Here is a 26906-nt window from a genome sequence, read left to right as displayed (position 1 = left end):
TTTTATCAAAATAATAAACGAGTTAATTTGTATTTAATGTTGATTTTGCCAGCAATATTTCTAGATACTTGGTATTTTATCAACTAATTTCCTAAGACACCTGCCCAAGGTAGCTTCTATTGTTACCTTCATTTTGGAGATTTGAACAGTGAAATGGAAGTTGAATAAATAATAGCTTTAAGACCATGTATCCAGTTAAGGGAAGACCAGTAGAGTATGGAAGGAAGATATTGAACTGGATAAGTTGACTGTTTTTTTCTTTGCTCTTTAACAATCTAATTCATCTTGCCAGATCCTTGGCCAAAATATAACTGCTTTTTATAAGAAAGACTTAGTCACTGGACAATACATTTAATGATAGACTCATGTTTCCCATACTAACCTGGTAAATTTTTAACACACTCACACATGGACACTACATTTTCAAAACTGCCCAAAGCAAAGTTTCATCACATATCAAAATTGGAAATACAGTGGTAAATTTGATAATCTTCAAAAAAAACATGTATTAAGTGTTTTTTAGTATGAATATAGGAGTTTATGGATATAATAGAAATAGTTTTAGAGATTTTTTTATATTCTTGAAGTATTACTCATTTTTCTAAATTTCACAGCTTTACAATGCCTGACACATGGTATATACTAAGTAAATATTATCTTCCTCCCTTCTAGAAGAAGCCATATTTATGCCAAATTAATCAATGATATAAATTGGTATTAAGTGTTTCAGTACATTCTTGTCCTTTCAGCACCCAAAAGTTGAGTGAGGATTGCTAGAGTACCAGGCTAACCTGGCTACAGTGTGAGACCCTGTCTCTAAAATATAAGGGTGGTGCATATTTCTTAGACAACAAAACACTGGCCACTTTAGAATATAACTGTGGAGCAATTTCTGAAAATGACTTTGTACTGGGAAAATTCCATCGGTGATATTATGAAAACAAATAAAAGCAAACCAAATATACTTTATGAGAAAAAGCCCCATTCTCCAAGACACAATAAAATTGTTGAAAACTAGGGAACAGTCATGAGGCTCCCAGTAATGAGACAGGAGAGAGCATTTCAGCAGTGTTTTCATTTTGCAAAATCATCTATCACAGAAAAGTATTCTGAATTGTCTGTCTTGTTTTCAATTTTTCCAAAATATATTCAGACAAAATAGCTTGAATTGGCTATCTTGTTTTTCTATTTTATTCCAGATTTATTTCTGATTATAGCCCCTTTTTTGAATTTAGATGTCTTCTCTTTGGGGGAATGAATAGTATTATGTTCAGTCTTCTCTTGCCACTCTGAAATGAACAAGAAAAAGTTCCAGGATGATCAGTTGTTTTCTTCATGGAGTTCTTCTCCTTCTACCAGGCTGTTCAGAACCTCTGGGGATGAAATCAGGGCATATCCAAGACTACCAGATCACAGCCTCCAGCGTCTTCAGAACACTCAACATGGACATGTTCACCTGGGAACCACGGAAAGCCCGGCTGGACAAACAAGGCAAAGTAAATGCTTGGACATCTGGCCACAACGACCAGTCACAGTGGTTACAGGTAATGGCCTGAGATGGTTTCACTGTCCATCACTTCTATGCCTTAAAAGATTTCCTAGTGGCTACCCGAATGTCAGAATTACTATGTTATTGTTGCTGGAGAATTTCTCTCCAGCTCCCACCATCAAGTCCCGCCAGTCTCAGAGCCCACTTATAAAATAAACACACAGACTCTTACATTATTTAAACTGCTTGGCCATTAGCTCAGGCCTGTTATTGTCTAGCTCTTACTCTTATATTTAGCCCATTTCTATTAATCTTTACTTTGCCACATGGCTCATGGCTTACTGGTACCTTACATCTTCCTTGTCCTGATGGCGGCTCGCAATGTCTCCCCCTCAGCCTTCCACTTCCCAGAATTCTTTTCCTTGTCCCGCCTATACTTCCTGCCTAGCCAATGGCCAATCAGTGATTTATTTACTGACCAATCAGCAACACACTTGACATACAGACCATCCCACAGCAATGTTATGCTGCTTTAAATATGATTTCATATTTGAGTTTTCCAAACTGGGAAAACAGAAATAACTTACAAAATCATATCTCTGGCCTGTATTGATATATAGATGCAGCCTGTGGACAAGTTGGCTGGGAAAACTGTACCAGATCACACTATACAAACCTAGTCAAATTTGTGTATCACCTGATCAAATTTGAGACAATCTGCTTGCTAGGTTTTTATCTGTTCTGATGCTTTGCATTTTATTTAATATTGGCAATTAACATCAGTATCAATCCAAAAACAATGGAGTCATGCCTCTGACCGACAGGGAGTCTCATAGTGTCATGACTCATGACAGTGTCTCCTTCCCTGTGGTTGCAAAGCAATGGGATAATTTGATTACACTCTCCTCATACAATTAATTTATAAAAGATATGTAGATTCTACTGAGTCTGATGATCACTTACAGTTAAAATAAGGCTACATCTGATCCTTTTAAAATAGTCTTCTTGAAATACCTTTATTTGTGGGATACCTTTATGCATGCATAGCTTTGTTCATGTCTCCTGAGGCAACAAAAATATGATGGCTCAATTTCATAATGAGATTAATTTCTTTCATAAGCATGAGCTCCACTTTGATTTTACATTTTATTAATGAGTTTCAAAACCTGTGATAAACCATGGTATGCCTGTAAACCCTGGAAACACTTAAAACAACAAATGTTAACCCTTACATTTGTCATTACTAAGGTCACCTGAAATTTCTGGTCCTATTCCCATTTTGTCAATCAGTTTTACAATTTTATATTTCCGTAATCAGAAATAGTCATTTTTATAATCACCTTAAATCTTGCTTGACTCTTTACTTGGCTTATAAATGTTATGGGTGACTGTATATGAGTTTTTCCTATAATTTTTTTTAAAGTGTGGGTGGGTTTCCTGTACACTACTTGGTCATCCAGCCTGCTGTTCTATTCTAGCCTGTAGCACTGCCCACTGTGTTAAATCATTTATGTAACAAGTGATTATGTGTCATGCACCTCTGAAGCATTACGTGCTCAAGCCCTAGCCTTCTTCAGGCTCTGAAGACGGCACTTGATTCTTAGAATTCATCTTTAAATTGACTGACATGACACCAAACTTCGTTGTCCTCTTTCCCGATGTTGCTAAGTGTTGTCTCCTAACCCCCCCTTCATCACCCGGTTACCCTCTCCCTAATGTCTCTCTTACCAACTCCATGGGCTCCGATTAACTGATTTACCAATATCAGTGATTTCAGCTACTCAGAGGAGACCAGGGTATCTTGAAATTATTACCATTCTTACAACCCTCCCGTCACTTCCTGATCTGAACTGCCACCCCTATTTCTTGGGTTCATCCTGAGGCTCATTAACCACCTTCCCAGTTTTTAGTCCTACGCTTTTTAAAAAATTCTGTTTTTTTAATCATAACTTGTGAGCATGAGTGGGAGGTATGTTCATGAGTGTATGCTAAAATGAAAATACAGTTCTCTTTTGCTCTTGTTGAAAAATTTTGGTTGCTTTCTCTGAGAATGAAATATAAATTCCTAATACAACCTAAAAGTCTTTCCCTGATTGTCCTCGTTCATCTTTTACCACACTCCTTTTAATTTCCTCAGATGCAACACCCTCTGTCTCTCTCTCGCTGTTCTGTTATAAATTTACTCTTCCTAGAGAAAAGGAGAACAAGAAATCACCAGCCTCTGACACTAGATCCTTCAGCATAGCTTTGGATGTTGCTTTCTGTGCAGAGGCTTGGCCGTTAGCATTGCCCTACTGCATCTGATCTAGGATCTCTCCTATGTTTACCTGTCTCACATTATCAGGCCTCAATACCTTCCAAGACCCCCATGTAGGGCGGAAACCATAGATCACACTTAATCATGTATAGAGTTTTCTTCCAGTATGCTTTGCAGTACCGTCAATTTGTGAAAGAACTAAATCTAATTCATCTTTGTTTTGTGATTTGATGCCTCCTTTTCATCATTACTCTTACGTTTGTGTGCAATTTAGAAGTAAAATAAATCTTACTTGAACAAAATCATTTCAACATAGGGATAGGCTATCTAATCAACATGGCTATTTAATGACTAATGGGCAGGCAGCACACACAGCATAGATCCACTGAACAAGGAGATGATTCATGTGTTGGGCTGAACAGAGTATGGCAGCTCAACATCCCATGGCACCACTCAGAAAGGATTGCTCTTTAAGAGTTGTGAAATATTTATTTCTGGAATTTCTACTTAATGCTTTTGAATTGGGTTGGTCATCAGCAACTGGAACATGAGGAACTGAAACCATAGAAAAGAGGACTGCTGTTCTACCATGCTTTCAGTAACACCCTAGCTGTAGCACTATAAAACAATTTTGAAATTGTCGTATCATGCCTGATTGTTAGCTTCAGAATGTCTGGTATATTGGAAAGGCTGTCTGTTTACTTTCTTAGCTTGTACTCCAGTGCCTAACCAAATATAATAATTAATACTGACATGTAGGAGATACTTCATAATGACTTGCATGTAAAAATTATTTCAAAAAATGCATTTTGCTCTATGCAGTATATATTTGAACTTCAGTATAAAAAGGCAATTATTATATATTCTCAAATCTTTTTTTTGTATTAGGTATCAAATTAACCCAAACATATTAGGCAAGCATTTTGCCATTGAGTAATGACTGCAACCCTTAAAATGATTATATGATTTTAAATATCTATGTATGTATGCATATATATGAAATTTTTTCATCAAACATCAAGCTTTTAAAACAGTAGTAACAATAGACATCCTTTCAAACTTCTCGTATGAGTAAACCATGGACAATGTCCATTGTCTTGATTAATATTAACAATAATAAATATAAACTAACTTTGACATTTGGCTATAAAATATTTAAAAATTTTAAGTATCTAAGTCTCCCCCAAGATTATCTGAATATAAGTAAACTTATTCATGATTCATAATGTCTTGTAGAGTCATGAAAAATATTGTACAGACAAATAGCAACTCAAGCAGATGGGATTATTCTAGAAATATGCACATAAAGGAATGGCTAAAGGAAAATTCCTTTAGAAGATGAAAATTAAACAAATACAGTTTACATGAATAGAGATGTAGTTCTCATAGATAACCTCCATCCATCACTTCGCTTAACTTGTCTTCTTAAAGGCTCTTGAACACTGGTATTGATTCATTCTCTTGATGACATATTTTCTGTCAATTCTGAGACTAGTTCTTCAAATGGACATCTAATTTTTGTCGTGTCAAAACCTATCCAGACTCTCCAATGAAAGACAAACTGACGACTTCTTTTATTTATATATTTTTCTGACATTGTGCAAGGAAGAACTTTCAGAATGTGACTATTTTCCCATGTTTTCTACTTAAAAGAATGTAATCTATCCATGGCACACTGTTAGCATGGGTGCTGGGTAGTGTATAGTTGAAAGTATAATTAATGTTTCGTACAAAACAATGTATATGGTGATTTTTGAGCTGTTGACATATAGACCAGTTTTTATCCTTAAACAAGGTTTCTGAAATCATCATTTTGTTGTGTTTTAAGATATAATTCATCAATCATGAGCAATACATCTTGAGAAAGGAAGCCCTTCTGTCATCTGAATTACCTTTATTCATTGCTAATTTTTTCTTAATTTTTAAAAAGTTCCTTTCAGCAATACATAGAAGAGTCTTATTCAGGCTTAATCTTTGTTATAACTTAATCTAACAATATTTGTAAATGAAATTTATTGGAAGTTAATCCTACCAAATACTCTTCCATTTAATTATGACATATGAGAAGACATTTTTAATGTCTTTCTTTAAGAATTCCTATGTTTTCAATATAACTTCCACATGTAATGCTTATTAGTGCCCTAATGTTCTTTCCTATGTCTTCTGTGATATGGAAGTATCTGGAACTTTCAGGCAGATCCTGTTAGTGTTTCAAGTGTGAAAATCATGACTGATAAGATTTCTTGAATTACTGCTAATCATGAATCCTTATTAAGGGTCTACCTAAACATGGCAAAAGTGTATGTAGGTTCATAGGCAACCTTAAAGGAGGCATTTCTCAGACTTCCTAAAGAATGGCCTTCTATCAGGCTGTGATGTGTTCCCTGAAACTTGATAAAATAATCAAATCTTTATACCAAAAGTCCCATCAAGATGGTTTCTAGAATGTCTGCCAAAATTAAAGTATATTTTCTGCTTCCTAAAACTCTCATTGTTTCAGTAAATGAAAGATCCTACAGTAATGATGCCAGATTTATGAATATTCCTCACACATAGTTGGGTTATCAAAAATTTTACCCTATAAAAGAGATAAGTATCTACTGGGGCTGGGCTCTACAGCTTCACATTTGATTAGTTGTAGTTTTCTGTGATGATCTCCATCTGTGGCAGAGAAATTTCCTCAACGGGGGTGAGGACCACACTTATCTTTGTGTATTAGGAAACATGTTTAGAATGTATTTAGAGATTATGCTGCTTTAGTGAAGTACATAACCAGACATGATTTCCTTATCTTAAGACCAATCCAAATATAGAGCTTTTGGTTACTGTAAGTTATATGTCCCTTTACTGATATATGTACCTTTACTGCACCCTTGCTGTTATCATGCCCTGCTGGTCACTGTTGTGGCTCTTAGGCATCATAGTCGGGTATGTCTCTTGGTCATTTCTCTCCTTTGGAAGCTTCAGTAGCCTTTGAGTCTATGAAAGCTACTCTGCAGGAGGGAGGCATTCAGGACAGTTGCCACTCAGGGGCCTCTGGGTACTGTATCTGAGTGCATAGAGTCTTAAGCAGTAAGAACTTAACTTCTAACTCTAGCGGGGAGTCTCTTGGACGTCTCTAACCAACAGCTCAAAGACAGCTTCTTGTCTGGTGTTAGCTTTGGGGAAAGCAGTCTTTGCTTTTCAGAGGGAGCATTGTCAGCTGAGATGATAAAACTTCATTTAAACTATTTATGTATATTATATACATACTTACATATATTACAGTGTTCTTAGGTAAATCACTAACTGTAAGAATTCTCATGACTTTTTAAGACAGTCTTATTGTTATTCTACTCTCTTTTTTTCTGTATTTCCCTTCCTCCTCTATAACTAGAACCTCCCCATTTCCCCCTTTCCTCATATCAGGTCATGTGTACCCCACTGTTCCCGTCTGTATTACCATCAACCTCCACCCTGGTAATGGTCCATTTACTTCCCTGGTTTCTGAAGTTATTCCGGGATATATACTCACATCAGAAGATGGGAAGCTAGATGCCTCAGACAGAAAAAAAAAAAGACCATGCAATTCTGCTCTTTTGAGTCTGAGTTACCCGATGAAAACAGCTCCTGCATCAAGGCACAGAGTTCAGTGAGGTAGAGGGGGCAGAGAGTCTAAGAGCCAGAGGATCAGGAAATTTGATGTGATACTGTGCCTCCTGGTAATGTCAGAATCTACATCCATAAAGCCTCACAAACAGGAGCTGAACAAGGACAAGATCAATAGACATGCCAAAGTGGAAGTGGACAGGGGAAAAATCATGAGTCCTCCACCCCACTCAAAGAACTATAGGCAAAGTAATGCTGAGAGTGGGAGAAATAGTCTTCCTTGGGTAAGAGCACACCAACTGGTTATCCAATACCAACTGGTCAGCCCTAAAAACATACATGCAAGTAACAGGAAGGGAAGGGGGAAATGATGCAATTATATTATTATTTCAAAATCTAAAATATTTTTAAATTAAAATAAGAAGTAATAGAAAGTGTATTTCAATCACTTTTGTTAAATCACAAAAAAATTGAAATTTTGTATTTTAAATATCACACTATAAGATTGTATGGTTACTTTTCAGTAAAGTAGTCAAAAGGCATGATGGATTCTCAGCTGAAATAAGAGAAATTAATTAGTGTCTAATAATCCCTTATTTCTCTTCTGGTAGTTTGCATAATATCAAGATATCATCTTTTGACACCGCCAATTATAATAAAACATGACGACGTGTGTGCTGGTTAAGTCATTTGTCAACTTGACACAACACAGAATCATCCAGTAACATAGAACCGCAAATAAGAAAATGACTGCATCAGATTAGACTGTAGGAAAGACTGGGAGGCATTTTCTCAATGAAAGATTGGTGTGAGAGGGACAAGGTCATTGTGGGTAGTGCCTCCCAGGACAGATGGTCCTGAGTTGTATACATAAAAAAAACAAAAAAGCAGACTGAGCAACCATTGGAGAACAAGCCAGTGAGCAGCACTGTTCCATAGCTTCTGCGTCGGGTCCTACCTCCAGGTTCCCACCCTGACTTTCCTCATCATGGACTATGAAAGTATGTGCCAAATAAATCCTTTCTTCTCCAAGTTGCTTTTAGTCAAAATATTTTATCACAGCAACAGAGAAATAAACTAGGATTCATGTGTGTATTTCTTTCTCCAAAGTAAAATTTCAAGAAAAACATTGAAATGCAAGACAATATACTTTTAGATAGGTAGAAAATTGTAAGGGATGTCAGCAAATGGCATAGATTGACCTCTGTAAAATACATAAATTTAAAAATGAGTATAAAAGTAAATAAAATATTTTATTTATTTAACAGATATTTTAACTTTATACCTTAAAATAGTAAAAAGCATTAACAACTTAAAATAGAAGTTATGTCATTTTCTGATCTTCAACACTGAAACTCCACTTTTTGAACAGTCATGTGTTTGAAGTGCTTTATCAATAACTTTCAACAACTGAGACAATTTCTCTAACATTTATTATCTTAGTTGTTCAACTGATTCGACATGAACAGAGAATATTTAATCAATCAGAAATGAAAGTACTCATAACATAATCTGGTAAATTATAAAATATGATTCATTTTGGTATGATTCAAGAATTTGAAGGAAAAGACTGGAGTGGATTCCTATTGATTGAAAAAAAAACTCATTTTAAAATAATGTATCAGAGATTGTTGATAGTGAATAGACTATATAAGTATATATCTTATGTAAGTATATACCTTATTAGTGAAGATTATTGAAAATGCATAATTCATTATTGAAATACATCTACCAAAATCAATAATTGGCAATATAATACAAATGATTAACAGCAATAGAAAAGCTATGTCAAAGGAAATGGCTTTTTATGGTCTATTGTATATGAAATTCATTAATTTAAGGTAATCTGCACAATATTTCAACCAAAGTAGTAAAACTGAAAGAATGGTCAGGCTGCAATTTTAATGTTGACCTTTGTCAGACAACATCTTACCCCACAGACCTTCATTTTAATATTAATTTGGTAGAAATGTGTAAGAAAGAAATTGAGTTTAAGCTTCCTAATTAAATAAGTCTTATTTAATTTAGTTCATTTCTGATTGTAAAAGAATGCTATGGCCATAGAATTGTGATTGGCTTGTCAGAGTCTCTGGACTATTGGTTTACAGAAGATGAAGAAGGGGTTTTTAAGGCTCTTGTGACCACTGGGTTTCCATGTATGATTTCTCAGTATGAGGAAGCATTCTGATTTTCAATGCATACTGCCACTATTCAGTTCATAGTTGAAAACTCTCACATATGAGGAAAACACCCATAAAGAAGACCTAAAAGAACAAAAATCTGTTATTATGAACATAGATGTGAAACATCTAGTGTGATTTATAACACGTATATACCTTAAAGTAAATTCAAGGAATCAAAAAATGACCTTGCTTTACTATAAACCATCTTTAAAATGTTTTTAACACAATTCTATCAAATTAATTCCATGCTACCCAAGAAGAAAAATAATAGAAATAAACAAAGCACAGCTGAAGAGAGTATTTATACACAAACATTGCATGATTTTGGATTCAAAGTTCAAAATGAAAAAAAAAACCCACACACAGAGGGATTTGGAGGTTTCTATTAATAAGCAGTGTTTAGATAGAACCATTGAAAAGCTGAATAGAAGGACTGAAACCATTAGATGTGTGTTCAGCAGACCCATTCATGATTTGAAGATCTTGGGCATTAAATGACTTACGTGTGTGTGTGTGTGTGTGTGTGTGTGTGTGTGTGTGTGTGTGTACTTTAATTTGTGACATCAGCTATGTTTCTGTTATCAGACCTATTGATAAAATAACTTTTCTCCTTCAAAGCAATGAGTTGAAAAGCAAGCCAGTGAGTAAATCTGGACCTTGGAATACTGTCTGAAATTTGGTGAGCATTTGTAAACATGCACGAGGAAAACTGTTTTCAATTTTAATTGGTGGTCGTTGTCTGTGCAGCCCCCCTTTCAGTGAGCCAGCAGATTCTCTTTGGTAATGCGGTTGCGAGTCCGTGAAGCTTGCTAAGACTGGACAGCTGGTTTCCCATGCAAAGGGGACACAGCACATACTGGACAGTGCAGGCAGTCACACTTACCACAGTGTTTGTTAAATCGTCTAGTGAGTGGGGTGACAGCTTTCCTCAGGAGGTAATACCCTTGGCCAGTTCTGACCAGCTGAGCCCCAGCCACGTATTGTGATTGACAGCTCTTTGAATATCCATCGATCTAGCTTCTTCAATTAATTGGTTGTTCTTCATGATTAAAATTACATGTACTATGATAGAATTAGTAACCATTGGGCACTGAATATTTGGACAGTACAGTTTTGTTTTAAAATAGAACATAGGGAGAAGTGGGAATAATAATATTCTCACAACTCAGTGATATGTGAGAAGAATACATATACATCACATTTTAGATGTGTGTTCTTTGTCCAGCAAACTTGGCCGTGCTTAAATTCATTTGGTTTGGTTGGCTTAGTTTATCCTAGAGAACTTAGTAAGTTTTATTTTAAGTCAATGATGCTATAATGTGTAGGTAACTCCATTATACTTCTTTCTTTTATTTATATGTATGTATGCCTGCATGAAAATATGCTTGTTTTATTTGTCAATTATTTAGTCGCTAGTTAATATCAAGATAAAATGCATTTAATTATAGGAAATACTGCTGTTTGGAAAACACAGGCCACTGAAGCAGCTTTCACATCGTTTCTGACTGGTTTGTTTTGTAGAGCATGTGCAGCTCACTGTCCCAGCTGCTGTCTTCTAAAGCTTAGTTCAGCCAAACACACATGGACAGATGCTTTATATATATATAAACACACACATGTATATATTACCTTATTCTTAATATAGTATGGATATACATCATTTTATGAAATAATATGTCTCAGTATGAAAAACAACTTAGAAAGATTACACAAATTAATACTGAAAATAAGAAAACTGTTTCCAAATTCCAACTTTTTTCTTCTATTTAGTATGATTTTTGCAATTCCATTTATATATTATATTGAATGGAATCTAATATTTGCAAAATTTTCGACACTTTTTTTAATAATAAAAATATATATATTCACAAATTCACTTTTTCATTCACAATTTTCTTCCTTTTCTATTGTAGACAAACAATATACAAAATTATTTCTATGAACTTTTTGTCTATATTCATATTTAATTTTCCAAAATGGATTCAATGTATTGATTTCATCTCACCTTCATGCCCTAGAATTAGCCCATCAGTTAGGACTAGCTGTAGCCATTATAATTTAAATGGGCCATATGCGTTGACCATTCTAAGCAAAAAAAGTAATACAGGCTAGTTTGCTTGTTGAGAAAAAATTCTTATGATCCAAAGAGCTTAGCTAGATAAGTTTAAAATAATACATAACTATTTTTCACTCCAGTGGTTAAAAGGTTTGTCTTTTGTTGAAATTGAATAATTTACTTTACAACTATTTTCCTGTCCCTTAAACATGACGGTATTGTTGGTACATTGTGTTTAAGTTGATGTTTATCCTTTAAATGTGACAATTTCTGGACTTGTCTTACAGTAAAAGAGGCACTATATCTCATGTGCATGCAATACTCCTGCAGAGCCTATATTTCAATATTCAACATTTTAAATTAAAATAGAACACCAATCTTAAGCAGTCCCCATTTTTGGAATATATTCCACATACTCTATAACAAGAACTCTAACTTATAGAAGCATCATGTATTTCTTAGAGACTTTATATACTTAACATGTTGGCCATAGGCTTGTTGAAAAATAGACTTATGTTTTTCCATGTGCTTTTTCATCTATTGCTAATTGTTTTTTTAATCAGAAATTTTTACAAGAAGTAGAAGTATATGTGGTGATATGTTGTGTACCCTAATGAAATTTGGCTGAATATCAGGGAACAGAACAAGCCACTAGATTAAACATAGATGCCAGGCGGTGGTGGCACATACTTTTAATCCTAGCACTTGGGAGGCAGAGATCCGTCTGGATATCTGTGAGTTCAAAGCCACCCTGGACTACATGAGATTGACTCAGTCTAGAAAAGAAACAGAGCCAGGGAGTGGTGGTACACACCTTTAATCCCAGTATTTGGGAAGCACACATGCCAATAATACCAGCAATAGGAAGGAAGTGATGCCTTGGCAGAGAAAGGCATATAAGGCGTGAAGAGACAGGAACTAACTAGAAGTTTTTAGGCTGAGGAGTTGGTGAGGTAAGAGGTGGAAGCTGTGGCTTGCTCTGCTTCTCTGATCTTTCAGCATTTACCATACTATCAGGCTCTGGCTAATTATTAAAAGACCATATCGCAATTCATGTAACATCTGGCACCCAACTACAGCACACAATATATCACCACAAGTATGCATGTTTATATTTCACTCAATAAAACATGTTCCTGTATCTATTTGATTATTTTTTATACTATATAAATGTTCTCGTGAAAGCGTTTCATCATGATGAATAGAAAAACAAAGAAATATTTGCCTCAAATTATGATTAACATCTTGTTCTATATTTTTAGAATGTAATACAAATTAGAATCTCGTAGTAATTGTATTCAAGTTTGTAATTGTCTTAAACGGCTTTTATATGTAGCCAAAACAAGTGTTGTTAGTAAATGAATAAAATAAATTAGGTTTCCTTCTTTCCCAAATGATGAGGTTTATCAATCTTTCTCAGTAAACAATGAGTATTACTTTTGTTAAAATTTGAGTCACTTTTGTTTTTTCTTCTTTTAACTTCCTACCACCTACTGGGGCTTCAGCCTTCCTTTCTTGCATAAAAAGCACCTTGGAGTTTTAATCCCCAAGGCTACCAGATTTGGTGTCCCTTCATGAGTACCACGAGACCCATCTGTTCTGTAAGACATATGTCTGATGCGATGGGAGGAGCTGTAATGCAAGATAATGCGACTGCAAGTACTTCAGAATGCAACACTAAGTGTACATGCGTATGCTTCTACAGCTGCCTCCAAGTCTCTAATGGGAAGTGGAGACATTTCTAAAAATAAGCCAACTCCAAGCTCTCAGTGAAGGAAAGCACACCAACAGCTGCTTGTATCATCTTACATCCTGGGTGTCAAAGGCATTTTCTCCAAGTGTGGTTAAAAGATGTCTGCACCTCAGTCTACTAGCAGACTAACGCTCTTAACACCATCCTCTGAGATGCTCATGTCTTTGGGTGTGTGCTACACACAGGAAAGTGCACTTGGGGACAAATACTCTTGGAATTCTTTTGAAAGATGAAGTTTAAAAAAGATGAATCATTCCTAGGCAACTATTTTAATTTGCTTTACATATATTTTTAAATAAAAATTGCTTGACTATTAAAAGTTCAGGCTTATGTTGACTTGACATTTGTTAAATGAAAACAACAAAACTTTAATTATTCTTAACTTTAGAGAAAATATAGTCTATCATAGATACACATTTAGAATCAAAATCCATGAGAAAGTGGGTGTATATACTGTAATTCTGGTTTTCTCTGGCATGCATGTGATGAAATCTAAATAACTTAACATTTCAATCAGTCCTTTAATATATGTACACATAACAGACATATGGCTGCACATTCACAATGACAAATTGTCTAAGCAACCGTCATGAATATTGCCTATAGCTAAGGAGGCCTAGTATGAAGTAGTTACATTTTACATTGAAAATTTATTAAATAATATTGTTTTAAACAGCCAATTTGTGTTTAACTTGAAGAATACTTTTAAAATGAACTAATATATTTGATAAGCAACTGCATAATATAATGGCTAATGTGTTAAATTCTACTTTAGAATCCGCTGAGTTCAAAGGCCTTTTCTGCTAGTTACTGGTTGTATGAACATAGTCAAGCAACTGTATCTTTTAAAAAGTATTTTAGCATTCTTATTCACTAAATAGGAAACGTAGTGCCCATGTTACAGGGTTATGTTCAGGAGTAAGTCGGTTACATGTATACGGTTCAGAGGAGATCATTGCTTTGAAAATGTCAGCTTCTATGTAGTGCTCACTTCAGAATGACTTAGTGCTCAATGATGCCGAACATGATAGCTTCTGTCTCTTAAGGTTACCAGATAAAAATACAGAAACTTTGTTGAATTTGAATTTCAAATAAGTGACGAGTAAGTTTTAGGATAATCTTGTCCAAAATATTGTTGAGAAATAGTCATAAAAAACTCCATTCTGATTTATACAAAATTCAAATTGAATTAGGACTCTGATATTTTATTTTGCTGAATCCAGCAACCTTATTTGATTTCTTCCTCTTGTGATATCTAATTGAAAAAAGCTTGGACATTTACATGGGATGAGGCATAGATAATAGTAATTCTGGTAGATTGCTTGTCTGATACCATTTTACATCGTGACTCTATACCAGATGAATGGGTGTTGGAAACACTGATAGTTTAACATCAGAGCAAATATTCTTAAATTGACCTCCATGTTAATCTCCATTATTTTCTGAAGAAGATGAGGCAAATGATTTTGTTTTTCATTAGGGACCTTTTCATCCACATATCAATCTAAGTGTTAAATTCTATAGTCAGTTTCTTTCAATATAGGAAAGAATTCAGTATAGTTTTTTTTTTCCATCTCAAGAATGGATTGAAGTTGCTAGGAACACGTCTGAGTTAATGATTCTGAGCCTCTTGTGTCTATGATTTGTAGAAAGTGTTATTTGATGACATTTAAAATTATCGAAGATTTGTGTAGGTTTGTTTTCTTTAAGGCATGGTGGGTTCATATTATTTAAACATCTCATAACCTTTGCAATTTGAACTCAAGTTTTGTCTGTTACCAACATTTTACTCATCTATGTTAATGCCCATTTCATTGGACTACGAGAAGACTGAAATCAATTACACAGATATAGCTTTATATAAGATGCCCAGAGAATGTAAATATGTTGGATGAGCTTTGTCTCCTTAGCACCGATAGTTATTCTAGAAAAATGCTCACTGAAGAAGCATGAAGACGTGAGTTCAGACCCCCAGAAACCTTGTAAAGTACTCATGTGTAATTGAAGAGCTCCTTCTGTGGAGAGAGAAGAGTTCCCTGCACCTAATGGCACAGGTACCTAAGTGGTGGCCACTGTGAACAATAAACCCTACCTCACCCAAGATGGAAGGCGAGGACTGAATCTCAGGTCCTCTGACTTCTACACATAAGGCCTGGCACATGCATGCATGTGTGTGAGCACACACACACACACACACACACACACACACACACACACATACACATACACATATGCGTGCACACACATGCACACAAGTACAAGTTTCAAAAAACAGGAAAGAAGGAAATATGATGTTTTTGTGCTTATATTTGAGTCTAATCCTTTTATATACACTAAATTTTTATAATTCTGACTTTTTCTGTGACAACTCTGTTTAACTACCCACAAGAAAATGCTGAGATCCACAATCACCACCAACTCACTTCTGTTACTCGGTGTTCTATGATTCAGCTTTCCTTGTATGGAAAGACACTAACTTGGTAAAGGTAGCCCAGTTTAACAAAGAACCACCAACCCACTTACACATTCCCTGACCACAGCTACAGCCTTCAGTGAAGACTGTACATCTTCATTGTAGAAAATATTTGAGATACTTGTTTATTTTGGGCCCCAGAATTGTCAGGAGGAAGGAGGAGGCAGTGGTTGAAAATGAGTGTGTTTCATTGGTAGAGCAAGCTTATCATAACTTATGAAAAAAGAAAAGAGGCTTTTCGGGGGAACTGAAGAAGGAAGCCATGACATGGCAGCATCTGTTACCTGGAACCATCATTTTTCTCTCAGATGAGAAACTGAGGAAAGGAATAATGTAGCTTGGCCCTGATCCGTCCTAACTCATCTGAGCTCGGTCCTCTTATTAGTGCTCAATCCTTCTCTACATGGCAGATGTTGTGACCAGCAAGAAGTAGAGAATGACAAATAACTGAGAAGCAATCATTGAACTTTTTTATGTTTTAGAAAATTCTACCCACTGGTTGTTTGGAGGTTGTTTTCATTTGCTTGTTCAGCCATGAATTTCTTTTGGATCATAGCTGGAGAACTGCAGGGCTCTACCAATTATTCAGCTCCTGCTACAAAAAAAGCAACTTAAAAACATGGCATATTAAAATTCTATTTATAAATAATACCAGGAATTAAAATACTAATTAGTCTTAAATATAGAAAACATATAATCTCTAACATACAGAAATGTTATTCTCTGGGGTTTTTTAATATACAGGAACCCATTTATATATACCATGAACATATTCTTCCCCAAGATAGTTTTTATTGTTTTAAATGTGTGAACTATATTACAGACATCTGTCTTATTTGTTACTGCCTCCTTTCTAATTTGAGATATTTGCCTAATTTTTGGTATTTCCAAAACAAAGTTGCAGTCACAGATAAGCTGTTTTCTAGAAAAGAAATCAATTAAATCTTCCTTGCATTTTTCTATTTAATCGTTATGCAAATAGAACTGGAAAGGAAATGGAAATGAGCCTCAGCATTAAACTGGCCAATTACTGCTTCTTTAGATTAATGCTACATATCCAAGAACTTCAAGTTTCAATTGAAGTCCCCCACCCAAGAGACAAAAGCAACATCACATCTCCAAACTAAACTGGGTTTTCGCTGCTGCTTGTCTATAGACTGCATGCATTTAAAATCAGCCTTGCCGGGCAGTGGTAGCACACACCTTTAATCCCAGCACTCAGGAGGCAGAGCCAAGTGGATCTCTGTGAGTTCGAGGCCAGCCTGGTCTACAGAGCAAGATCCAGGACAGGCACCAAAGCTACACAGAGAAACCCTGTCTCGAAAAACAACAACAAAAAATCGCTGAATATTTCCTCCTCAGTCTGAATAATGTTACTCATATGTACGTTTTCAGGGATGATCATTTGACAATGGATAGTCAATTGATGTGCCCTTCCCTGGGGAAGACTATTTCTCCTAATTCTCTTGCTCTCAGTATTCCTTAACTGCCTGTGGTATTTTGTATAGGGTTGAGGCCTTGTGGGCTTTTCCCCATCCACTTTGGCATCTCTATTGGTGTTATACTTGTTCAGTTTATGTTTAGGCAGTCATGTTAGTGAGACTTTATTGGTGTAGCTTTTGACATTACAAGGAGATATTCTCCCAGCAAGTCCCTGATCCTCTCTTACAATCTTTTTGCCTCCTCTGCCACAACAGCCCTCTTGCCATAGATGTGGAAGTGTTCTGTAAATGTGTACCTTAGAACTGAGTTCCACAATTCTGCATTTTGATTAGCTGTAGCTTTGTGTAGTGGTCTCTCTTGGAAAGAGAAGATTCCTTGATGAAGGGTGAAGACTTATCTGTATCAGGCAACAAACATTTTAAGCAACTACAGGCCTTACAAACCTTTTCATTATAGATATAGGAGTCACTTGAAGATACACAAGGATTAGAATCTGTCAACATGACTGCTCAATACAATTACAAAACTAAAATTTTAGTTCTGGAAGAAGCTGTCCTCAATTAGAGCTGCTGCACACTAATGGTCACACACTCTCATTACATATTGTTTTCCTTTTCAGATACTTATTTTCTCTTGTTAAGTAGGTGATCAATGCATAAAAGAACAATTAATGAAAAAAGAAGCTATGAAGTTGAAAGAGGGCAAGGGGGATGTATGAGAGAGTTTGGAAGGAAGAAAGGGTAGGGAGAAATATTTTAACTATAACAACAAAAGTAACATCAAGACTGAATTCTGATGAGATGTCTAAAAATGTTTTACTTGCAATGATTCACCTTAAAACTTACAAATAAACTGTGTTCTTTGGCTTTGCCATTAATATATTTCAGGCACCTGGGCAGATGGTCTGGCCCTTCTGCACCCCAAATATTTCTTTTCAAAACAGAGAGAACACTACATAACTATCCTGCCTTTCTAATTGATACCTTGTCTTATATCCAGAGAAAGAATAATGTCTGTGATTGTGTATTAAGAGTATAATTGATCCAGAGAGAATCAAGAATCATAGTGAGAAGCACTGACTGTACCCATCCTTAGCTCAAAGAAGACACATGTTACTGGCATGGACAAGGTAGGAGACAGGTCTCTTGAGTACTGTACATGCTGCCATGCATCATTCTTTAGGAAATTCAGGAGAATATGGCTCAGTGATTACTGGTTTTCACTCCACTGAGTTTATACTCCTCAACTATGAGATTTTTCTAAAGAAAGGTAAATATTTTAATACCATCTAAATATTGCATTTGCCTCAAATAATATTTATCACATGAACTCTGAAGTTCAGAGGTGAAGAAAAAGACAAAATTTCTGACCTGCGGAACTTTATTCACAATAAAGATAGTTATAAATCAAAAAACAAAGAACGGAAAATGTATACTCTGTAAATTCTAGGACTCTTGTGCAGATCTAGTGGAAGGCTAGCATAGGGATCTGTGAAGATATCTGAGAATTGATTAGTTAGAATGCAAGCCTTAAGTGTGACTTGGGTTGGTTATGCCTTCACAAAGGAGTTAGAAAGGATAATTTCAAAAAAGTTTCAGAAAAATACCAATATGTGTATTTCTGTTGATAAAATAATAAAACATCCAAATAGATTGAGAAGCAAGAAATTCAGTTAATATCCACTTCATAGGAAGCATTGCTGCACTAAATAATGTACTTTGCATTTCATTTTATAAAGTGATAATATGCTTACAAAATGAAAAACGCAATTCTTAGTGAAATCATTGATCAATGAGGCATTCTGCTTCAAAGACCGTTTTTGTGAAGTTTATTGTGAATTAAATGAAAGTAATTTTAGGAGATCATCATCTTTTAAAAATGTAACTGGTTTTATTTCTTAGCACTTTAGCAAAGAAATAAAAACATGCAATTTAATATGAAAAATAAACTGTTTTGTAGTAAAACATGAAATGAGATCATCCTTTTTTCGTAAACGAATCAATGGTATCTTTGCTGAGATTTGAGATTTGGTTGCTATAGCACCCTGAGGATGAATTAAACTCCTTGGTCTCCTAAGTTGAATCAAACTCTAGAATAAAAAAGAAAAAAAAAGAAAGAAAATAATAATAAAAACAAACTTGAATTGTCTAGATGCTCAGATGAATTTTTCTGATCTCAAGTTAGTACTATTGATGATTCTGGTATGTGACTCAATTTAGTTTTTCCCAACCTCATATTCACTTGAAAATTCAATATAATTTCAATATAGTTTTACAGTCTATAATACAAAGTAGTGGCACAGATTTCCTTTCTTTAAATAATAAAAATCTATCTTCCAAAACTGTACATACAAAGAATAGGTCAATCAATTGTGTCTTTAGTATTTATGGGACTTTATGTCATTGCTGGGACCAACTTTTACCAGGTGAGAAAAAACTCAGGATTCTCAGAAGATATTGAGTGGTAGGAAGATGGAAAGACCAGGCAGGTTCTGATCACTGTGGTCTAAATTTTAGCTCTGTTTATTATGTTTACTGGTTGTGTGTACACATTTCCCATCTCAGGATGTTTCATCTTCAAAATGAGACTAGCCTTATTTCAAGGGATTATTATGAATTTAGAATGCCTTGGCATCCATGAGTGTGGCTTGTATGCCAATGGCATGTAAGCAATGCATGGACTTTCTTCCTTATCCTTGCTCCACATATGTTCAGTGTGCAAAATTACAGTAAGAGCCATCATATATGGATTGAAGGCAACTTTTCGTGTGTGTGTGTGTGTGTGTGTGTGTGTGTGTGTGTGTGTGTGGTCTATCAACAAAGTTTTTTTGATGATATGATTATTATTATGACTGCCTCAAAGATGACTAACCTATGATCTGATTCAGTTTCCCTTCATCATCTAAATGACGACAAGACATCTAAAATGACCTGATCATTTTTCTCTCCTAAAAAGTGAAACACAAGAACACATCCTTTAACCTTTGGAAAACAAACAAATAAACAAACAAACAAACAAAAATCAGTTTAATTTTTAAACCAAAAAAAAAATGTGAAGTGAGAAATAAGTGCCATTGTTTCCTCAATGAAATGATTCTAATTCAGTTGTATAAATCTGTGTTTGTGTTAAATGACAAGTGTAATTATGCACCTGCAAAGTGTAGCTCTTTTCATTTTAGCAACATTTATGAAACTATTTAGAAAATACACAACCAATTACACTTTTAAAATGTGTAACTTTAAATGTTGGAACCTTTTTATTCTGTCAATATTTTGACCTACTGCCTGCATGCAGAAGAGGCACACAGATATTGCTTCCACCAATTTTCCCTTTATTCTTTAGAGCAGTGGTTCTCAACCTATGGGTTGCAACCTCTTTAGGGTTGAATGACCCTTTCACAGGGGTCACATATCAGACATCCTGCAAATCAAATATTTATATTACAATTCATAACAGTAGCAAAAATTACAGTTATGAAGTAGCAACAAAAATTATTGTATGGTTTGGGGTCACACAAAATGTATTAAAGGGTCACACCATTAGGAAGGTTGAGAACCACTGCTTTAGAGTAAGCTGAGGATCTTGGGGTCTTCTTATTGATTGACAACGGTGACGAGTTATCCAATGTTTCCCCTCAAGATAGTACCGCTCAAGGAAGAAGACAGCTATGACCCTTCAGCCAGAAACAAAAGGGTAGGGATTTAGAAAACCCCCATTTAAATTTGACTGTCATATTAAAATATTTAGTCACAGACATCTCAGCTTCTAGTTTACTTAAATCAGAGTATCCTCCTAAGCAGAATTGCCAGGAAGTACCTTGTGTCTCACACGAACCTACAACAGACTTTCATTGACATCTCAGATTCTTTGCACTTCCTCCAAAATTCAATTGTTGATCATTTGCTGTTTGTGAATCATATGAACCTTGTAGGTAACTTAATAACAATTTTGAAGTCAGAAAAAGAAAAAATTGAATAACATACGTTAAGGATGAAGACAAGAAGTCACTAACTTGTATTCATTGAATGATTTTATTTTTAATACACAAAGCTGATTTGTGATCAAGACATAATAAACTTTGGCAGAACTCAGCACCATAAGAACAAGGCAAGAGGCAATACACCAAGAAGGTGGTAGAGAATGAAAGAAAAAAAACCACCCTGCACCAGAATGGATGAACAGACAAGCAAACTGTAGATCTTAAAGTTGGGAAATACTCCAAGATATTCTTTTATGGGCAAGCTGGGGCTGACAGCTTACTTGCCTTGAAATATGACCCTCTTGCCAACAGAGGAACCATTCAAACATAAGGCTCCTGAATCTCTCCCATGTGTCAGTGAGCATGCCCAAGAGGAGACTTCTCCAAAGGATCCCGCAGTCCAGCTGAACACTGTCGAGTACTGCACCTTCACGGTTCTTAGCAATTCACTCCTCACTCTTAGAGTACACCTCAGAGCATGTTATCATTGAAGGAAGAAATGCTGTGGGTTTAAAGCAAAGGCATCATTTGTATTTCTGAGACTGGAAGAAACATTTTCTGAAGCCGTTAGCAGTTACCGTGTGTCAAAGCAGCATCTTCCTCAAGTTAAATCCATATGCCTTTTCCTTCCTTTCCCATTTCTTGAGACATTTCTGAACGCTTCAGAAGAGTGCTTGGTAATAGAGGCTTTCTTTCCAAGCTATTATTGACATTTACAAATTTTCTTTTATGTCCACATAGCTGTGTGACTCAGACATAGAGGGCAAATATTATAAAAACCGTGCCTTGAAAGTTCAGTGTGTAAAAAGGAATGTGCAAGTTGAAATCCTTCTTATATTTGCTTAATGTTTCACTTCTAGAGATAAGTATTTAATTTACCTGTGTCACTCACAGGAACCAAACTACCTTTCAGAAATCTCTATTCACTCAAAAGTATCATTTGTCAGCTAAAACATCACAAATCTTATATTTGGTAAATATTTTCATTTCAAAATGAATACTAACAGTATGCTTAGTGGATGGTTTTTTTTTTAATTTTTCCTGTTTAATTGTTCAGATTTTAAGGAAATGCCATGTAGACAGATTGTGAAGGCCAAGTGGATTTTAAAGGCTATGCCAGTAGATCTCAAGAATTGCCTTCTAATGACCTTCAATACAGAACAGAGTGTTAATTGATCTTCTAGGAATGGTCCTCCTAAAGGGTTTTGGTTTAATTATATGGTAGTGGTGTTTAATCCAATTTAGATAAAACTTTATTTTTAATTAAATGGGAAAAGGCCTTTTGCAATCATATGAACAGTCTTCTCTGAGCAGCTGTTTAGTAGAAAAACAATACATGGATATTTCTATACCTCAAGAACAGTGAATTTCTCCAATTCTTCTTCCTATTCTCTTTTATATGGTTTGTAGGGTATTTTAACTGATTTCACTGAGGTTCTGTCTTAATAAAATTGCAAATGAAATCCTTCTGTAGTGTTTTGAGTTCTTAGAGTGGCTTTTCTGTTCTCATCTTTCATTAAGAGATTTGTGGCTCTGTGGTTTGGGTTGCTAATCAGAGTATCATAGATTGAGTAACTAAAAGGAAAATACAAAATTAACAGTGTGATGTGCCTCTGTCTGGAGCCTGGGAAGCCTGAGGTCAAGTTACCATTTGGCTGACTTCCTGGTTCATGCATAGATAGTTTCTTGATGTGTTTTACATGGTAAAGGCAGACAGGGGAAAAGCCTTTGTCTGTTATGACAAGAATACTAATCCCATCTATGAAGCTTTACTCATATGATCTGATTGCTTCTAATAGGTCCCAAACAAATATTATGTTGTAATTAAGTATTCAGTGTTTGAATTTTAGATAACTATGTAGACCTTAAATTCTAGTAATAATGAGTTGGCAGAATGACCAAGTAAAGCGATACCAAACCACATCTAGACAACTACCTGAAAATAAGGTTTTCTAGCAGTATCATCTAAATATTAGTAAAATTTCCTGGTAAAATCATTCAGTCAAAACTTGAAAATCCTCTTCTGACCTCTGCAGGCAGCAGACATACTTGTAGTACATATACATACATGCAGGCAAAACAATTACACTAATATAAATAGATAGATAGGTAGGTAAGTAGATAGATAGATAGATAGATAGATAGATAGATAGATAGATAGATAGATAGATAGATAGACAGATAGATAATTATAAAATGTGTGGCATATTCTATATTGAAATGTTTTTAAGTATTTTTACAACACACCTGTATTAAACTGTGAGCCCAAACTGACATGACAAAGCCCTTCCCTGGCACCTCAAAAGGGAACATCTTTGAAGACAGGGTCAATGGCTCCAAGGTAAAATGAGTTCACATGGGAGAACTTGACTCAGTTGGCCTTATAAGCTTATAGGAAGAGAAGATTAGGACACACACCCTCATGCTGGAAAGATGGTGGTAGAACTCAGCTGTCTTCAAGCCACTGACATGTATGAGAAGGAAACAAACCCCCCAAGCCTTGAGCTTGGATTTCTAGCCTCTATGATGATAAGGAAGTGGACCTTGCTCTGGCATCCCAGCAGGCTCATACAGTTACTGAATCTAATCAGTCAGTGCGAAGAACTAGTGGAAGTGAGGACTGGGAGAGTCTAAGCAGTGGTGTAGTTATGGTAATAGAGGGAGGCAGTCATGTCGTCCCCTGGCAATCTCCCTAAGCTTTTCCCCTCTTCAACCTCTTTCCCCTACCATTCTATTCTACTACTGTAGAAATCAGAATGAACATCCCAGTGAACCATTATGGATAGAACCTGTGGTGGGTAGAAAATGATGCCTGGTTTTATATATATATATATATATATATATATATATATATATATATATATATATATATATCCATAATCCATCAGGTATGTTAAGGTATCCATTTGACTTTTTCTTTATATGTGTATGTGTGTGTGCAATATGTGTATGGGTATGTGGGTTAACCTATGTTAGGGCACCTGTTGGAGGCTGTACATGTGTGTAACTTGTGTGAAAGGGAGAGGTTGACATCAGAGTCTTATTGGTAAGTCGCCACCTTCTTAATCCTTGAGGCAGGGTTTCTCCATTTAACCCAGAGATGACAGGGACAGCTAGCATAGTTCCACAGCTTGTTCTAGGGATGGATATCCTGTATCTACCTTCTAAACACCAAATTTTCTTTGCTCCCTTGGCATTCTTGTGGGTGCCAGGAAGGCAACCTCAAATCCTCGGGTGTCTTTCTTGTGTTGAAACCTCTAGTCACTGAGCAATCTCTACAGCTCCTATATTAGTAAATCTGAAACACTCTACATTATAACAATATAAATATAGCCCCAAGAATGACTCAGAATTTAATGTACATATCCTTACACTATATGTCAAGTCCTGGCTGTGTAATGGTAATTTTTTTTGGAGATATTTTCTAAACAATTGTAGATGGATATATTCCTCATAGAGAGGTATTTAGCCTCATTTTTTTATGTTTGTGAAGTAGAGTACAAAATTTAAGGTGAAAGCAAAACCTATAGATCTGCGGTTTGCACTTTCTTACAAATGTCATCAATTTAAACAACATTACTAGCAATTTCTAGACATGTAACTATATTTGTGATTATAAAGTATGTCATATATAAGATATAAAGACTACCTGAACTGAGAACAAATACACAACACTGACTGGATCCTGAAAGCCTGACACTTAGAAAAGCACTTTGAGGTAATCCATCACTGATACTTCTGATGTTTTTAACATAATCTTTTTTTTTTTTTTTTTTGGTTTTTCGAGACAGGGTTTCTCTGTGTAGCTTTGCGCCTTTCCTGGAACTCACTTGGTAGTCCAGGCTGGCCTCGAACTCACAGAGATCCACCTGGCTCTGCCTCCCTAGTGCTGGGATTAAAGGCGTGTGCCACCACCGCCCGGCTTAACACAATCTTTTTAGATACATGATCTTTGGGAATGAGCCTAGATAATTCCAGTTTCCAGAGAACTCCATCCATTAATCTAATTACATTGCCTTTCCTTAAAGAAAGCTTGATTGAGTATCTTCTCTGTGTATAGTAGTGCTTAAACAGCTTCTTAAAAAGTTGTACCCCCAGGACTGAACACAATGTCCCATACATTTTCTAATTAGTGTGTACAAGATGGTAGGTGTGCTGAGCGAGTGTCATGGCTTCTGACATTATTTGATTAGTGAAAATTACCTTAATGAAAAGTGTTCTTGTTGCTTTGATGTTGCATATTTTAGTATATTATCATTTTGTGAAGAAAGCAGCTGAAAGAATGACTGATGTTTTGTGAACATCCAAACATGTATATATGTTGAGGGAGTTCATGGATCACAGTTCCATGGTAAGTTACTTTTTTAGCATTTGTGAGATCCTGAAATCTATCTGGAACTACACAATACACACACACACACACACACACACACACACACACACACACACACACACACACACATTTTTTTTTTTAACTTCAGGATTCCAAAGCAATACTCAAAGAAATACTTTGTGTAAGGTCAAGGCCTCCTGTGATTTTTTTCCTGTCCACATTAGCATGTCTATTATGTTGTCCTTGTTCAGCTCATGATTAGACTTTATAGATGCAGCTTCAGGCATTCCTAGGAAACATTCCTGCAAGTAATATTATATAAACTGAACATGTTGTATTTATGAATTTAGGAATAGCTATGTATAAAATATGTATGTGATTATAATTGATGAAAAAAGAGGCAAAGAAGCCATGAATTTAAAAGAGAACAGGTGGGGTATATGGAAGGGCTTGGAGGGAGGAAATGGAAGAGGAAAATGATGTTATTATGTTATAATCTAAAAAAAAGATAAATAATTTTAAAATATAACAAAAAATGCTTTATGATTGAGATCCACATAATCTTATTAAAATTTGTTGAATAGCTTTTATATTTTCATTACTATTATTGTTATAATAGATATAGAAATTTATATTTAGGACTTCAATATAGATGGACATTACTTGTTCAAATTTAAAATTATACATAAGCAATATTACATATATGTGCATATGATTATATTCATGTGATATATACATTTATACATATGTTTATATATACACATGTATTATAAACTACTAGATTCTTAAAGTTGAAAATTTCACTAATAAATTGTTTATTGGTTGCATCTCATATACATATATATTATATGTATTATATATATTAGATATATAATTTTATCCAGTTTCAGAATAGTATTGTGAAGGAAACTTTTTAAACTAAAAGGACAGATAAATAACTTTCTCAAGGAGACGTGTAATATACGGCAGACTCAAGATTCAAGTTTGTGTGTCTGATTATAAATCACACTGCTGTTTCCATCACAATTCACTGCCTTACTGGAAGAGAAGATTTAGGAACCTTTGAAATATTTTATTGAAGGCTTACATGGGTAGACTTGCACAGCACAGTGGTCCCTGTGGCAGCCGTGAGGAATGCATTTGAATGACTGACTCTGTAGAAGGGAAGACTGCAGTTTTTTGTTGTTTTTTGTTTTTTCACTCTTTACTCTTTGGTCTTTGGGAGCCCACCACCCAGCTCCAAAATAAATGCACGAAGTCTTATTATTACTTATAAATGCCTAGCTTTAGCTTGGCTTGTTTCTCGCCAGCTTTTCTTAACCTAAATTATCCCATCTACATTTTGCCTCTTG

General features: G+C 35.3%; 1 protein-coding gene across 2 annotated transcripts in view; it reads left to right on the top strand.

The window, feature by feature from the left end:
• Positions 1-26906, top strand: part of Edil3 (EGF like repeats and discoidin domains 3) — a 475251-nt gene that overhangs the window by 371563 nt on the left and 76782 nt on the right. For both annotated transcript variants that reach the window (XM_059276638.1, XM_059276637.1), the window contains one exon: positions 1360-1544. In XM_059276638.1, coding sequence (XP_059132621.1) covers positions 1360-1544 — 185 coding nt within the window. The remainder of the gene's footprint in view (positions 1-1359; positions 1545-26906) is intronic.

Source organism: Peromyscus eremicus, chromosome 11 (assembly GCF_949786415.1).
Source record: "Peromyscus eremicus chromosome 11, PerEre_H2_v1, whole genome shotgun sequence".
Taxonomy (NCBI): Eukaryota; Metazoa; Chordata; class Mammalia; order Rodentia; family Cricetidae; genus Peromyscus; species Peromyscus eremicus.
This window is presented reverse-complemented; position numbering and strand designations above follow the sequence as displayed.